Consider the following 15,859-nt stretch of genomic DNA (forward strand, 5'->3'; position numbering starts at 1 on the left):
AACTGTTATACAGTGCTATTATGTGTTGCCTTCCTGGCAAACATTGCGCGGTGAGAATTTGATCACGATATTGCATTGCAGCTGATTGTAAAGCAAAGACATTTCTCCTCATTGTGAATAACTGCAGTGGAAAATGCTAATGTGTACTGGCACACTGTACCATGTCAGGTGACAGGTCACGCCCAGGGAAGATAGCATTAGCTGTCTTTTCAGTCAATTCTTCTCTAAACTTAGTCCAAATAATGTTACCCATTTTATTTCCAACAAGAAATTCAGGAGCACAAATAGACGTGATTGAAGTTATCTATGTTTTACCATCTCAGTAGGTGTCCACACATTCATGTATGAATCTCAACACAGTGATTTCAAACTAAGTATCGCCCTTACAGAGTTATTCAGAGTGAAGACTATGAAGAGTTCCAGAAATTCTAGTTCTATAATTATATTATGATGCTTTTCGACTCTCAGCAGCAGTAGACTGTTAGTGTATGTAACTTTGGTCCTGCTCACACATTGTCAAAAACCATTGAAACATCTTTGTGGGGGGTATTTAAAACATCAGACAAATATGTCACTCAAGGTACAACAAATATTGTGAGGTAATTTTATTCCCCCCCTCATTTTTAGGTAAAAATATTACAGTATACAAGATAATCTTATTAAAGGTAAAAATACATCATTTAATTTTTTTTCTCTAAACAGGTCTACCTACAGTACACTTTTTTCTTTTTGTTTTTCTTTTATTTTTTTTACAAATATAACTATTACTCTACTAGGTTTTCTGTGTTCTCATCTGGCACTTAAGAACTGATCACAGGTCACCTTCTGATTCTGCTTATTTTTCTTAGCTGATATCTAAATGTAATGGTCTTCTCCTAGGTGCACCTTGTAAACAAACAGTACAGTTTAGTGTTTCCAAAGTAATAAGGTGTGCTTGGAGCAGCTTAAAACACCAAATAAACAAGCAGCTGAGTTTTCAGCTGCATCATGTTCTGAACTTTTCTCTTGTAAGTATACAACCGGAGGACTCTGTACCACTGCAGCTTGTAAATTGATTTTATTTTTAAAACTTCTCCCTGGTTTTCTTTACTATGGCTGAGTAAAGAACTCCTAGCAAATCCTTTTTTGACAAATTCTCCTTTTTTCTTGACAGAATGTCCTCAGCCAGCTTGAGATGAGCTTTTTCCCCCCTAAATGTATTCATAGTGTGAAACCATTCAGCAACATTCTTTGTGAATTTCATTGATGCTATGGCTTGCCATTTGACATTCAAAATCTGAACTGAGTTGCCTCACTGTGATTGGCCTCAAATGATGTTTCTAGTATAAATCCTCATAGGAAAGCAATTCACTATATTTTACTATGCGTTTTCATATTTGCTTTCCATTAACCTCAGTGCTATTCTAACTCAATTTCATGGGCGTCCATGGAAAGCAAGCACAAAAGGAGTGCACACCTCTAAGTGAAGGTGAATCTGTTTAAAAGTTTTAATGAATATTCGTGGAATATTTTTTTGCAGGGTTCACCCAGATCTAAGTCATAGATGTAATGGGTCAGATCTCCAGTTGATATAAATCAGTTTGGCTCCATTGACTTCAATGGAACTATGCTGATTCATGCCAGTTGAGGATTTGACTGTTTCCCTTTTTTAAAATGAGCTTTGGGTATCTAATATAAGCATGATTATCCTTTGGAGATGGTGCATTTATTTCTGATGTCAATGGCCTCGTTTTATACCAAAATGTCACCTTTATATTGTAAAGATATTAACTGATTGTTGGCTTCACCCAAAAACATATTCTAATGCACAAGGCCCTTACCAATACTTGTTAGATGGCAAAAGTTGAGGGCTCAGTACCCATCTCTTGCACTGTTTTTGCTCCCTTAAAATGCTGGTTGAAATATCAGATAATGTTTAGAAAACTAGTTCTCTTTCTCTTTGTTCGCCATCAAATGTCCTTATTTAAGTTCTTCCCAAACTTGTCACTCAGCTGCTGTATTAGTCTCGCTAACTCTCCAGTAGCTTCTGACTTTTCTTCTAGAAGCTCGTAGCGGAGACTGGAAATATCTTGCTTAATCTCTTTAAGTTCTCCTACAATGAAAAAAGAAAGTTCTTGTAAATGGGACTGAATTAAACAAGTCATTGACATGTTTTAATTCCAGAGAATTAGTTATTTGGGAATGCAAACTATAGGCTTGGCACTAAATGCGTGGGAACCTCCATAGAGTAGCAGTTACACAAAATTCCCCCCACGGACTTAATGAAATGAACTCCATTAATACTGCTAACAATAGTAATGTGTGGAGAGTTCTTGTTCTTTCCAAGCCCACTCCTCCACCACATACAGATTCCCAAGCTACACAGCAGCTTTTTAGGATTCAGAATAATGACGCGTCAGAGATACCATTCCCTCGCCAGCATTCCCTTTTCCATATATACTGAGTGGGGAACTAAACTGATTCCATCCCTTCCAGCTGCAGAGGGGATAGGTCAGGACAACGTTTTTAAAAGGGGCTTTCTAAGGCCCATATGAATGTACAGTGTAATGTGCCATTAAGAAGTATGAGTCTGTTGGGAAAAAGGGTGGCCTTGGTTGTATGGTGGAATGGTGTTGTAGGTGCCCTAGACAAATAAAAGATTTGTTTGTGATGTAAGGTATAGAAAGCTTAGCAGAGATATTGGATGGGATTCTTTCCTCTGCTCTGATCCCCGTATGCTATCATGATGATGTACGGGGTCCAGGAAAGCCTCTTAACCAACTGAGGGAGAATTTGTCTAGTGCAGTTGGAAGCAGCCTTACACTGGTCCCTTCAAAAGCCCCAGTGTAGGGGGTTAGCCAAGGGCTGAGAGGAAAGTGGAGGTGGGTCCATACACCATGCCACTATGGTGAATCTGGACAACTCCAACGGTAGGTCTGCTGTAACTTAGAAAAGCTCCCTAGACAACCTAAATTATAGAGGAGCTCATTTCAGCCCACAGGAAGGGCCAAAACTGCAGGGCCACGAAGATGGTTTGAAGTAGTCTATGCCCACCACGCGTACTGCCTCTCCAGAAGCTGTCCCACACAGTCTCACCCATCTGATTTATGATTTGACATATCAGTTTGGAACTGAATGGAGATGCCTGATTTCAGCTTTAGTGATTGTAACAGCATTAATTGTAAAAGCCACTTGCCTTCATTAACTTCATCATTCTCTCGATCAACCTGAGCCTTCAGGACATATCGCTTAATAAGACGCTTCATTATTTTCTAAACAGTGAATAAAAATGGTTAAATGGTATGATATTGGTTGTCTGCAATTCTAGATCTATTATGAACAGTGTGAGCTACAGAGTGATGATTCAGTGGAGCCAGGATTTCAATCAGAGTTTTCCTATTGACTTCAGTGGTGCCAGGATCTTATCTTTATATTTATGCACTTTGTGTTTTAATAGTCGAACAACAAATATTTAACCTCAAGACGCATCCCACAAGAAAGGCAGATAAAGGATAGCCCATAAATGCAAAGGAACTACAAATGGTTAAATATCAAACTAAGAAGTGGGATCAAGCTTAGGTTTGGGGGAGGTTGCTGTTTAAAGTATTCATAAGAAAAAATCTGGATGAAAAAATAAGTTGCTCATTAATGACACTATCAAACTCACTCATTACTTTGAACTAAGTGCCTGATCCCAAATTTATTGAAGTCAATGGAAAGACTCCCACTGACTCCTTTGTGGGTGTTGGATCAGGGACTAGGAGAACTAGGAAACAGGGAACACACTGAAGAATAGACAGAAGAGTCAGAGTGCAAAAAAAAGGATTAAAATGAATAAGAATTACCTTAGAAAAAAGGCACGTATTTAATATACCCAGCAAAAAAGAATTCCGTGTAACTGTATGAAATGGAAGATTATTGGATAGAAAGAAGAATGGACACATATAGGAATGAGAGCAGACAACAAATCAGATATGAACTTGCAATGTGATGCTGTTGCAAAAGTGATGAAGCTTTGTTTATACATAGAGGTATAAAAGAAGTCCTAAGGCAGTTTATGCTTTACAGTAGGCTACAACTGGAGTCCTGTGGAGTCTTCTTCAGTATGAGCGGGGCGGGAGTTGATAGGTTGGAGATCTGAAGATGGGCAGCAAACATGACAAAAGGAGTAAAGGGACTGACCTCCCAGGGTATGTCCACACTGCAACAAAAACCCCACGGCACCAAGTGTCAGAGCCCAGGTCAACTGATGTGGGCTTGCAGGGCTAAAAATTGCAGTGTAGTCATTCAGGGTTGGGCTGGAACTCAGGCCATGAGACCCCCACAAGAGGGGAGGGTCTCAGAGCTCAGGCTCCAGCCCAAGCCCATTGCATACTGTGCAATTTTTAGCTCAGCAGCCCAAGCCAGTTTACCTGGGCCAGGCATGGCCATGCCACAGGTCTTTTATTGCAGTGTAGACGGACCCCAGGGGACTACCTTTTAAGAGTCCAAAGTTAGGCATCTAAATCTGTGTTTAGACACCTAAGTAGCTCATTTGAGTGCCCAGATGCATGATTAATCTACATTAGAGCATGTAAAACAATTATTGAAGTGTATGCATTCTTGCTTGGGAGGAATTTCCTTATGCAAAGTGGATAATGGAAGCTTATCAGGCCCCCTTGCGGGGTTCCCCCTTCTGCTCCACCAGGGGGCTGAAGTTCCCCACCATGAGGCAGCATCCAGATGGCATGACTGAGCCCAAAATGTTTTCTTTCTTGGGGGGAATTTCAACTCAACGATCAATGCAGGTGGTGCTCAATCTGCAAGGAAGCTACGTTCCTTGGGAATTTGGCTCTGATGATGATGTAACTCCAACCAGGATTTTTGGATCTTTTCCTGTCTAACTGAGGGATACTCTCCATCTGCCTTCAAGAACAGCTGCACTGACATCCCTTTTTGAGCATGCAGACACTAGAAAGGGAAAAGACCATCCGCGTCTGCCTTCATCTTAAACGACCACAGTTCCTGCTCCTGGGAGTCACTTCACTGATTCATCACAGGAGGCAATGACATCTCTTATTTACTGAGTTCACTTTGTTTGACCCTTAGATTTATAATCTTATAAACAGCCACACAGCTGAAAAGACTTTAAGGGGGGTTACTGTGCCTGGACAATGATGTTGACCATTAGTCACTGAGGAGCACTGCCTGTGCCCAGTGCCTGACCTCAGTCACTGAGCTGGTCACTGGGCAGATGCAGAGGGACCAGGGAAAAGGACTCTGACACCTCAAGATACAGTCCACCTTCTGTTGCCCTTCTTCATAGGGACAAGAAATGAGAATCCAGACAATGGCAGATACCCTAGCCCAAGTATCCCTAATTCCCTTGGACTGCTCATGTCCCATCCCCTCTTGCACCTGCCTGCTGCCATGCAAAGAGCCTCTCCCAAGTTGAATTTTCTGTCTGCACCTTCTCAGTATGCATGCATACACAGCCCTCTCCTTTGGTGCAGTAGAACCACACTCGTTCAGGTGCCTGGGGAGCCTCCATACACTTAAAGGCAGGAACTAGACTTGTTTTCCGAATCTTGCTCCTGCTCCCACAGAAAATCTAGGATAGGGCTAAGAAAGCTCTCAGGGCCTTCTTTCTACTTACAATACTATGAATGACTGAGGCATGTTACCTGGCTTCTGTGTAATGGTGCGAATGGCTACTCTCATTAGGACTGAACAACACTCATTTTGTGGAGCAGTTTTGTCATTTTTGAATAAAAAATGGTGGGGAACAACAGCAACTTAACATCTATCTACCTAAGGCACTCAAATGTCCCCCCACCATCACCATCTTAGTATCTGAGCACTTCGCAATTTTTAAAATATACTGATCCTCACATCATCCCTGACAGGCAGAGAAGTTCTATCATCCCCATTTTATGAATGGGTAACTGAGACACAAGGAGTAAGCAATTTGCCTAACCTCACAGAAGTAGTCTGTAACAGAGTAGGGAACTTGACCCAAGTCTCCCAAGACCCTAGCTAGCGTGTTAATCACAGGAGCATCCTACCCATAAAACTTAGGTTCAGGCCCATCTGCCCACTGAACAAGAAGAAATCCTGTTGCTTTAAATGTCACTGGCAATCTCCCCAAAGGTTTTGAGGCACAAAATCCCCTAAACCAAACCAAAACCATCCCACCCCTTCCTCCTGATCATTAAGTAACTGGACGTGAACTGTAGCAATATAAAGGCAGGTGAATGACAAAAAAGAATCCAGTTACTGGTATATGTGTTATCTAGTGATGGAATGTGGAATCTTTAGGACTGTGTCTTTCTATAGACGAGATCTCTCTCTAACCAGGTGGGTCAGTTAAGGGAATATATATGAGACACAGTGCACATACTGTATGCTGGAGATGGCCAAGGTAGTTCAATCCAGATGGAAGACATGTTGCCACCTGAGAAAACATAAATTGAGGAACATTCTGGGGAAAGTGGGGAAATACTAGATCCCAATAGAAACAATTTTCAAAATAGGAGACAAAAATAGGGAACTTGCAGAAAAACAAGGAATGAACATATAACGAATGCCATTATCTTCTTGACGTTTACCATCACAGAGTATTTACCTGGGCCAGCCACAGTATTTTCAGTACAGTCTATATTTACAATGAGTAATACTCTAGATGCCATGTAGCTACAGGTGGCAAAGGTCACTATCTTCATGGTGCCAAATATACCAGAGAATATACCGTTGTAAGGATACTGAACAGAAGTAACGCAAATGTGAGAATTCTTTATCAAGAATATGAGGGGTGGATATCACTTTGCAGCCTTTGGAGACATCCCTTGCAATATCTCCAGCAATGCTACTGTGTATTTTTGCCTTAATATTATATTGTGGCTTTGCATCTCTATTGCCATCTACTACCCCTTCTGGGTTCTTTGTTACTGTAAGTGAAATGGCTTCTCAACCACATAGTTACTGGTCAAGAAAGACATCATAATTTTCAACTCTCCAGATCTTGCTCACTCAAATAGTTTGATTGATTTCAATGGTGTAATAATCATCTAAGGAAGGGTGCCAGGAGCAGACCTTCATTCATAAGTTATTGCCTTCTAGGCCAAAATCAATCTTCTTTATGTATTTATTGGCCCTACCTTCAAATACTCTTTGTTCCTTCAGTTTTTCAAGAACCTTCTATAGACTTTATCTTGCTGGGGCAAAAGAGAGTGAAAAATGGTCTTGTGGTTAAGACAGTGGAATGGGACTCAAGAGAACTGGGGTCAATTTCTGGCTCTGTCACAGAGGGCCATATTTTAAAAGGTTTTTAGGTGCCTAAAGATGTAGATAGATACCTAATGGGATGTTCAACTCCAGGGGAGTTAGGCACCTAGTTGCTTTTGAACATTGTATTAGGCATCTATCTACATCTTTAGGCCCTGAATACCTTTAAAAACTTTTGAAAATGTTACCCAATATCTAGTATTTATTACACATATTCATACCTTTTTATCCCACTAACCAATTCCTTTCCTTAACCCTGTTAACAATTTACAAATACTTGATGTGTGTAGATGTAACCATGCACCTGCTTAGTTGGAGTTTTTGCTACTACATATATAACCCCCTGTTTCCACAGAAAATAGGTCTACCAGAAGCATAAATTCTCAGGACAGGAACTTGGTAAATAATTGATTTTTTGGTTTGGTGTCTAAACCAAAAAATTCTAAAAAAAGAAATAAAATTGTTGTGAGTCAATCCAAAATGACAATTTTTCAGTTTTCTCACCAAAACAAAAACTGATAAAGAAATTGTTTCAGGGTAAATAAAACATTTCATTTGACCCAAAAGGCAAGGTTTAGTTTCATTTCGAGTGGTTTTTAAAACCCTTTTTTTATTTTTTTGTGAAATCTAGGTGAATTTCAAAACTAATTGCAATTTTGAAATGAAAAGTCAATGTGTTTCATTTAATAAATGTCAAGTTGAAACATTTCAACTTTTCTGAAAGCTTTTTTCCAAATTTCTAGTGGCCATATTCACCCTAAAATCACTAACAGTTTTGGTCGACCCAAAACTGCATTTTTTGGCACATAAACAATTTTAAAAAAATATTTCACCCATTTCTACTCAGGACTTTACAACAATGGTAATTTCACTGTGTGGGAACAGTAAGCTGTCATCACAGCTCTCATAATTATTTTTGTAACATATCACATTGCAGATCCAGCTAAACAGGACAAAATATTTCCAAAGAAAGTACATGAGGGAGTTAAAGTAAAGTCGAGAGAGACAATATTGTGTCATGACAAAATGAAACACTGTCAATGAGTCTAGGATGAAGGTCGGATGAACTTTTCTTGTATTAAGTTCAATACCAGTGACTGGTAATTAATTACCATGACAATCACGTTAATGTCAAATGTATTTTTGTAGCTGCCATGCTGCCTTAAGCAACTGAGAAACTAAAAGGTTTGGGCTCAGTCCCATAAACCACTGTGTCATTTGATTTGGCATAGGTCATTGCTTAACACATCACAGGATGGAGAAGTTCACTGTATATTGACAAATCTGATCCTTGCAAATAAGCCTTGTTTGCTTACAGATCTTTTCCCTTGCTTTTGATGTTCTACTGTCATTACCTGATATCTCGTGGGCTTGTTATAAGCCTTCTTCACAGTAAAATTTTCTGAATTTCGAGCTCTTGACTGAAAACGAACTTTCTGAAATTATAAAACATAATGAAACATTAATTCTGTAACAGCTTCTTTCCCCAAACAACCTCTCCACCTCAGACTAAACTGACTTATGCAAATATTAGAAAATGTTGCATTCTGTGAGCAGATTGGAGATACTGCAGAAGAAAACCAGCACTTCCATTCCCTAATTAATAATATAATTAAAATCTAGCTCGTTCATGGCACTTTTCATCAGAAGATCTCAAAGTGCTTCACAGAGGAGACAAGTAGGTCATCTCCATTTTACAGACAGGAAAACAAAGGCGCAGAAAGGTGAAGTGACTTGCCCAAGGCTGTTCAGCAGCCTGGGGGAGAGACAGAAATTGAACGCAGGTCTCCTGATACCTAGTCCAGGACTCTATCTTCTAGGCTATATTGCCTCTGCTAGTTTATAGGAGGGTGCAAAGGGAGACAACCCACTCATTTCATTGCCAAAATGAATGGAAGAATTATTGGATGAGAAATTCAATCTCATATTGTCTAAACAAAAGGTGTTTTAACTGTATCCCTCTCACACTACCTTGAGACAGGCAGGTGTTAAGAGATGAGAAGCAGCGCTTTCTTAATTACTTCTAATTTTCTTGGTGATTGCGGCTGACTTTTGAAAATAGCTTTTTGAATAAAGAGAAGAGAAAATTACTCCTCAGACTCAATGGATAGTATCAATTAACTCCAATCAGCCACAGGAACACATTGCAGATTACAATGGTGAGCTCTGTAAAGCCTTCCTCTGCATTCCTCTCCTACATTCTTCCATGTCCTGACCTATACTAGGCTTGCTTCAGCTCTTCTTCTTATCTCCACTATGGCTCCTTTCTTTGCTGAGCTTTTCTCTGACCCATTGTCAGCCTCATCTTTGATAGCTGTTCCTGCTCTCCTCCTTTCTGCATATTTCTTCGATCTCAATCTTTGGCTCCTTCCCTCCCAGCTCATTTCTATGCTTCTTCCCTCTTATTTGCCTCTGCTATTTTGCCAACACAATGAATTTCTCTGGTCCCATCAGGGCAGATTCACTGCCTCTCTTCTGCTCTATGACTGTGCCCTACAGAGCCTCCCTTCTCCTCAGCTTATGTCCTGTGAATGGCAGAAGCAGCTGACAGTTTTCAGTTCACAGGGCCTAAAATTGTGCAGTGACACTGAGAGGAAAATTTAAAAGCATGCACTGAAGTATCTTAGAACATGCTCCCTGAATATTAACAAGCCCCCTGAAGCTCGGGGTGATGCTGCCTCAGAGCAGCACTGCAGCCTCCATCACGCGCAGTAACTGTAGCCAAAGACAAAAATCCAACACATTTTTTTTAGGTCTCGTTTTTTGTTTTAAACCCAGCTTGAGCCGAGGAAGTTAAATGAGGGTCAGTGCAGTTTAAACGACGCTGTCTCGTCACATTTTAATTTTTGTTAAGTTTGATGGTCACAGCAAATCAGCTGCAGCTGAATCTTGGGTGAAATGCTTTAGGAGTTTTATTCAAAAACTCTGAACAAATAGAAGTGCTGCAAAGGAAGAGAATAGATTTGCCTGGGGTTTTTTTGGCTTTTTTTAAAATCTGCTGGCTAAGAACAGTTTTGTCTCAATGACATTTCTGCAAATAATATATTTCCACAGGATTAGGCTCTCCCCGATTACACTGACATTTCTTCAGGAGCAATTCAGCTTTTTAGGAATGCTTCTCTGTGTGTCTCATATTTTGTCATGCAGAAGCTCATTGGTACTAAGGGAAAACTAACTTGCCTCTCACAAATGTGCCCATTCCAAAGTCAACGGAAGCACACATCTCTTTCAAAAGAATGAACAGGTGGCTGATGAGGCAGAGCCTATCTATTACTGTGTATGATTGTCATTAGGCAGCTGAAAGTGCGGAGGTTGTTAATTGCAGCTTCAAGTTGCTGGGAAAAGTTAGTATTCCCTGGTTGGGACCCTGCTTCCAATGATAAAATCAGATGTGATATTAAATGTTGATTTTTACATAATGACAATAAAGTGAATTTAGGCAATATATAAAGAATGGTTTCAAGAGGCAGCATGGTCCTGTGGCTAGGAACCTGGAGTAGGAGTCAGAAGACCTGCATTCTTCTGCCCCCAGTTCTGCCATTAGCCTGCTTTGTGACTTCCTAGGGGAAGTCACTTCACCCATTCCCCTTCCCAATTTATTTAGACCATAAGCTGTTTGGGGTGGGACTGTCCTTCACTAGATGTCTACACAGTGTCTATCTCAAAGAGGCCACTGCCTTGGTTAGGGTCTCCAGTGCTACTGTAATACAAATGATAAATGAGTTAGAGTAATATTGTACACCAGGTAATACTGTAATGCCAATAATAAATAAATTAGAGTACAATGCTAAGCAGCTTCTTTTGCTCATCTGTGAACTAAGTAAAATTCTTTCCTTTGATGCCCGTGAAGGACACGATGATCTATTTACATTCAGGATGTTAAAAGAAAAGAAGCACATGACATACCCGTAGCTTGGAATTCAGCATACCCATCTCGAGATCATTTTCACAGTTTTTGGCCTTAGATTTGCAGAGTTTTATGAGGCACATTTTTATTCTCATTATGAGATAATAAAATGATTTAGGGCTTGGCACTAGATTAAAAGGAGCAGGCAGAGTCCTTCCTTCGTCAAAGTATGATAACCAGAGCTTGGCACGAGCAAATTTCCACTCCACATCTGCATCCTCCTGCGGTGGGGAAGGGAAAAATGAATTGCAGAATTAGTGTTTTGAAAGTAATTGAGAAGTATTATTGCATTGGCGCTCAGACAGATGCACAAAGGTGACTTAGCTGGAAAGGGTATGAACCTTGGCACTGAAGGCCACTCAACAAGAGTGTTTCTGATACAAAAGTCTTGCAGATTTATGGCTCCCAAATCCATTTAACCTCTTTATATTGAAATCTGGGTATTTACTTGTATGCATTACTTTTTCCAACTGCTTTCAGTTGGCACACAGACAATATGCAAAACCATGTTCTGAACGTATGACCGCCCTCTTTAATTACATATTTTGGGGTGTACTACCTTTCATTTCAACGTGGGGAGTCAGGTGGGGCAGGTAAGGACTGTAGTGGTAGGAAAAGGAGTCCAGCAAGCAGTGGCAATACAGAAAAAAAAAAATCCTGAGTCCAATTTCAGAGCTGAGTGAATGATGATGTCAAGAAGCTGCAGAATCTCCTCTGGGCTGCTGCTGAGCAACATACGTGGGAGAAGGCAGGGTAGGTCCAGTGCCCCAGGAAGATACCTGTTAGTGCAGTGGGGGAGGCTGGAAGGGACTGACATATCCCCTGTCCCTCCAGCTGTTGCTGTGGGGGAGGAGTAGCTGGGGTGGGGACATCAATAATCAATCCTCTTCCAGCTCCTTTCAGAAGTTGGTGTTCCTCGTGTGGAGGAAGGAGACAGGTAAGCCCAGATGGGCCTGCCCCTATCTGTCTGGTGGAGGCGCAGGAGGGATAAAGATTAAATAATTATCCTTTCCAACATGCTTCCTACGCTTTGTCTGTTAAGCCAGGTGCAGTTTCCAAACATCACGAGTTTCTAGACCTTTCTCGAGCAACCTTGGAGTGAGCAAGATTTAAATAGAGCAGCTGGTCAGAGACCAGCAGAGAGAATGTCAGTCTTGCAGCCGGCAGAATGGAATATCACATTCCTTCTAGCTTAGATAATGGACCAGTGACTAAAGGTGCCAATTAGGAATGGGACCATCTGTCCTTCCTTCCTTCTCCACCTGTCAAACATCCTGCGTTTGAACTTGAACTCCAGAGTTAATGAGTTCACACGCCCCCTAAGAAGGGACTGCAAAAAAACATAGGCAGAGAGAGAGAGAGAGAGAACGAACCCTCATTGGGAAAAAAGCAGGTGAAGAGCAGAGTGAAATGGGACTGTGATAGGGAGCACAGATGACCAACAAAGTGCAACAGCTTTTAAAGGCCATTACTTCTTCCCTCAATGGTATAATTGCCACACACTGACACAGGGACTAGGCCATGGGGAAGTTAGCAGTGGCTGGACCTCTTGGACCAGTTGCATCAGGTGGCTAGATTTGCTTTCGACCTCTAGCACCTCACTGTACTTGAGGTTCAAATGGCAGCCCCAAATTCTGTAGCAAGTGACCTGAAAAGGAGCTTGCCTTGGGCAAGTCCATAGGGGCTGTGCTAAGTAAACAGCTACTTTTTGCGGATTTTAAGAGTGGCTTTGACAAACATAATGATATTGTAGTATAAAGGAGCCCAAATCAGGGCTGCCCAAGGTGGGGGAAGGAAGAGTGGTTTGCTCCAGCCCCCTCCAGATGATGGAGGGGCAGCTGGGGCAAATTTGAGTGTGTTGTGTAGCAACCTGTTGCACAAAGTGACAGCGCTACTCTGGTTTGACACCTGCCAGCCAGGCTACGTGGCAGGCTGAGACCCCGGAAGTAGGAGTGAGATCATGGATAATGCTCCCATCGGCACAGGCAGAGGAGGGACTGGAAGCAATCCCCTAGCTGCACACAGGGCAGAGTCACCCTATCCCTGCAGGGAGGGCAGAGACACTACAGGCAGAGAGAGTCTGAGATGTGAAAAATCCCCAGTTCTTTTATTGTTGCGCTGAACATGGCTCTGTTTCTTCAGATGGCAAAGAAATACATACAAAAATGGTCTGATATATGGGCCTCGCTGAAAAATAGAGTAATCTAAGGATATATTTTCAATGCATAGCACAAGGCAGTGAGTATGTAATTTCCACTCAAAATAAACTTTGTGTCAAGTTAATCACAGCAATATTTAACTACTAGGTAACGGTTATCATCTGATTCACTAAAATATTCTGAACAGCAGCTTGGGCCACTTATCTCTTCTGGTAATTGAAAACTAGAAGAAAATACCAGCTGATTTCCTTGTTTGTCCTATTTGTATTCATCATCATTACATCTTGGTTCTCCATCAGTCAGCACATGTCAAATAAGCAAGTTCACGTCTCAGTTAAGATGATTCACCATTATTAGATTGTCAAGGTGAGCCAAGATACCAAGAACATTTCTGAAGATAAATGTAAGGTCAGTGCAGTCTTTATTGATCCGAATGGCATTTTTGATTTTACTTGGTACTTGTACGGTCTGACCCTTATTTCAAGATTGTTTACTGCGTGAAAAAAGATGATCTGCAGCTGCTTTACAGCTGTTTTTATTGTGGTATATATAGAAGCCAGCAGCATCAATGAGAAAATAGGTTTGCCAGTAATCTGTACTCACATCTGTACTATGGTAAAATGTATAATGCAACTTGCTCATCAGGACACATCTCTGATGATGCCACTGTGTTTGGTAGCCTTTCAGAAATGGACATATTACAAAATGGAGGCCTGGGGCTAAATTCTGCCCTCGCTTATGAAGATGCAACCTCATTGACTTCAATGGAGCAGTGCTCCCTTTGCCCCATTTAAACCCTATCGACTTACTCCTGAGGGCATTCTGCACCAAAAAAATTGAAATTCTGAGCACAATATTTTAAAATTCTGCACATTTTATTTGTCAATAAATAAATGTGGCTCCATCATGGCAGTGGGGAGCATGGGCCACTGGCTGCATTGAGGTGGGAGATCACCCTGCAGCCCCCACCTCCCGCGGTATAGAGACTTGGCAGTAAGGCTACGCCTGACCCTGACACAGTGCAAGGGCTGGGCCTGCCTCAGAAATGCCCTGGAGCCCTGTCCCACTGCTCCAGGGGCAGCTGGGGGTGGGCAGGCTCAGCCCAACAGGATCGAAGTGTGAAGGGGCTTAGTCTGTAGGGATCCAGGTGTGGGGTGAGGGGTTTCTGTGTGGGGCAATCTGGGTGCAGGAGGCTCAGTGGGAGATCTGGATGCACAGAGACTTGTTGGGGTGTTCTGAGTGAAGGGGCAATGGAACTATGCAGAGAATGCAAGTGAAGGTGGTTGCGGCTCAGTGCCTGGGGGGGTCTGGGTGTGGGGGGCTCCATGTGGGTCCCAGTGCTGGGGGAGTAGGGCTTGATGGGGTGGGGGTCCAGGTGCAGCTGGTTGGGGATCAGTGGGGTGGGGATCTGGGTTTGTGGGGGTAGGACTTGTCAGGGTGAGGGTTCGATGGTCCTGCTTAACAGGGGAGCCCCAGCTCCTGCTGAGGGGATGCTGCATGCTAGGCTCCTGCTTCTCCCCATGATTCCCCTATCCTCTTTTCTTCTCCATTCCCCTCCCTTCACTCCCACATTCCCCTCCCCCTGCCTTATTCCACCCCTTCCTTCCCCACTGCCTCTTCCCCCCACCCCCCTTCCTATTTACTGCCACCCCTCCTTACCCTGTCCCACCGAGGGCACTCACTGTTGCACGGAATAGAAAACAGGAAGGCTCCCAGCACACAGAAGGGGAGCACAACTGGCATTAAGACCCAAGAGGCAGCGTTCAGCTGCAGAGTCAGCGGACATTGCCTCCTTCAGCTGGGCAGCTCTGCACTTGCAGAAAATGATGGGGGCAGTGGCACATAACTTCGTGTGCCCCCCATGCTTCACCTCTGTTTGGAGGGGGGCAATTCCCCCCACCACCATCAAAAAAACCATCTGTGCCCATGGTCATCCCCCACATGAGTTCCCTGCAGTTTTCTTCAGGGAAACACAGGAAATCTGCAGGGATGTTTTCTGTGGGTGCACAATCTTGCAGAATCCCCGCAGGAGTATTGACTGGACTTGAACCTCATAAAACAAAACTTAAACCTAATCACAGTAGAACTAATTGGTTAACATGTTTATTCTTTTGTGTCTAGCTGAGAGATAAGAGGTTGATCAAGATGCTGGATTAGACATGAGAAGGCTGAGTGCCCCCACAAATTATGATTCTTAATCACTTTTTGATAACTATCCCATCTAGAGGTACTGTCCAGCAGCCAACAGGATAACAACTTCCTGTCCTCCGCTGTCTCTCTTGCCAGTGATCTGTGAAGGACAAGTTTAAAAAGAGATTTTATTGTGGGTTCAGGCAGGAATAGGTTAGGTGTCTGCTGGAAGATGGAGTTCAGTGGACAATCACTTGTTCCAGGCATTCCACCAACTATACTGATATTATGGGACATCCTATCACTGCAGCTGGGAATGAAAGGCCTCCTGAACACCAAGGTAGGGCCTGAGAAAATGTTGTGAGAAGCCCTGGTTATAGGTCAGACCTATGAGCTATCAAAGACATTTAACCAATATCTT

General features: G+C 42.3%; 1 protein-coding gene across 3 annotated transcripts in view; it reads right to left on the reverse strand.

Annotated features, from left to right (window-relative positions):
* Positions 1-687: 687 nt before the first annotated feature.
* Positions 688-15,859, reverse strand: part of TRPC7 (transient receptor potential cation channel subfamily C member 7) — a 113,067-nt gene continuing 97,895 nt past the window's right edge. The window contains exons 8-11 of one of the 3 annotated variants that reach the window (XM_032776100.2): positions 11,149-11,370; positions 8,598-8,678; positions 3,176-3,251; positions 688-2,092 (exon numbers count right to left, since the gene is read on the reverse strand). In XM_032776100.2, coding sequence (XP_032631991.1) covers positions 1,950-2,092; positions 3,176-3,251; positions 8,598-8,678; positions 11,149-11,370 — 522 coding nt within the window. In that variant the 3' untranslated portion in view covers positions 688-1,949. Of the gene's footprint in view, positions 2,093-3,175; positions 3,252-8,597; positions 8,679-11,144; positions 11,371-15,859 lie in introns of all 3 variants that reach the window. The other 2 variants (XM_032776101.2, XM_032776102.2) reach the window with 2 other exon arrangements.

The sequence above is a fragment of the Chelonoidis abingdonii genome, chromosome 7 (assembly GCF_003597395.2).
Source record: "Chelonoidis abingdonii isolate Lonesome George chromosome 7, CheloAbing_2.0, whole genome shotgun sequence".
Classification (NCBI taxonomy): Eukaryota; Metazoa; Chordata; order Testudines; family Testudinidae; genus Chelonoidis; species Chelonoidis abingdonii.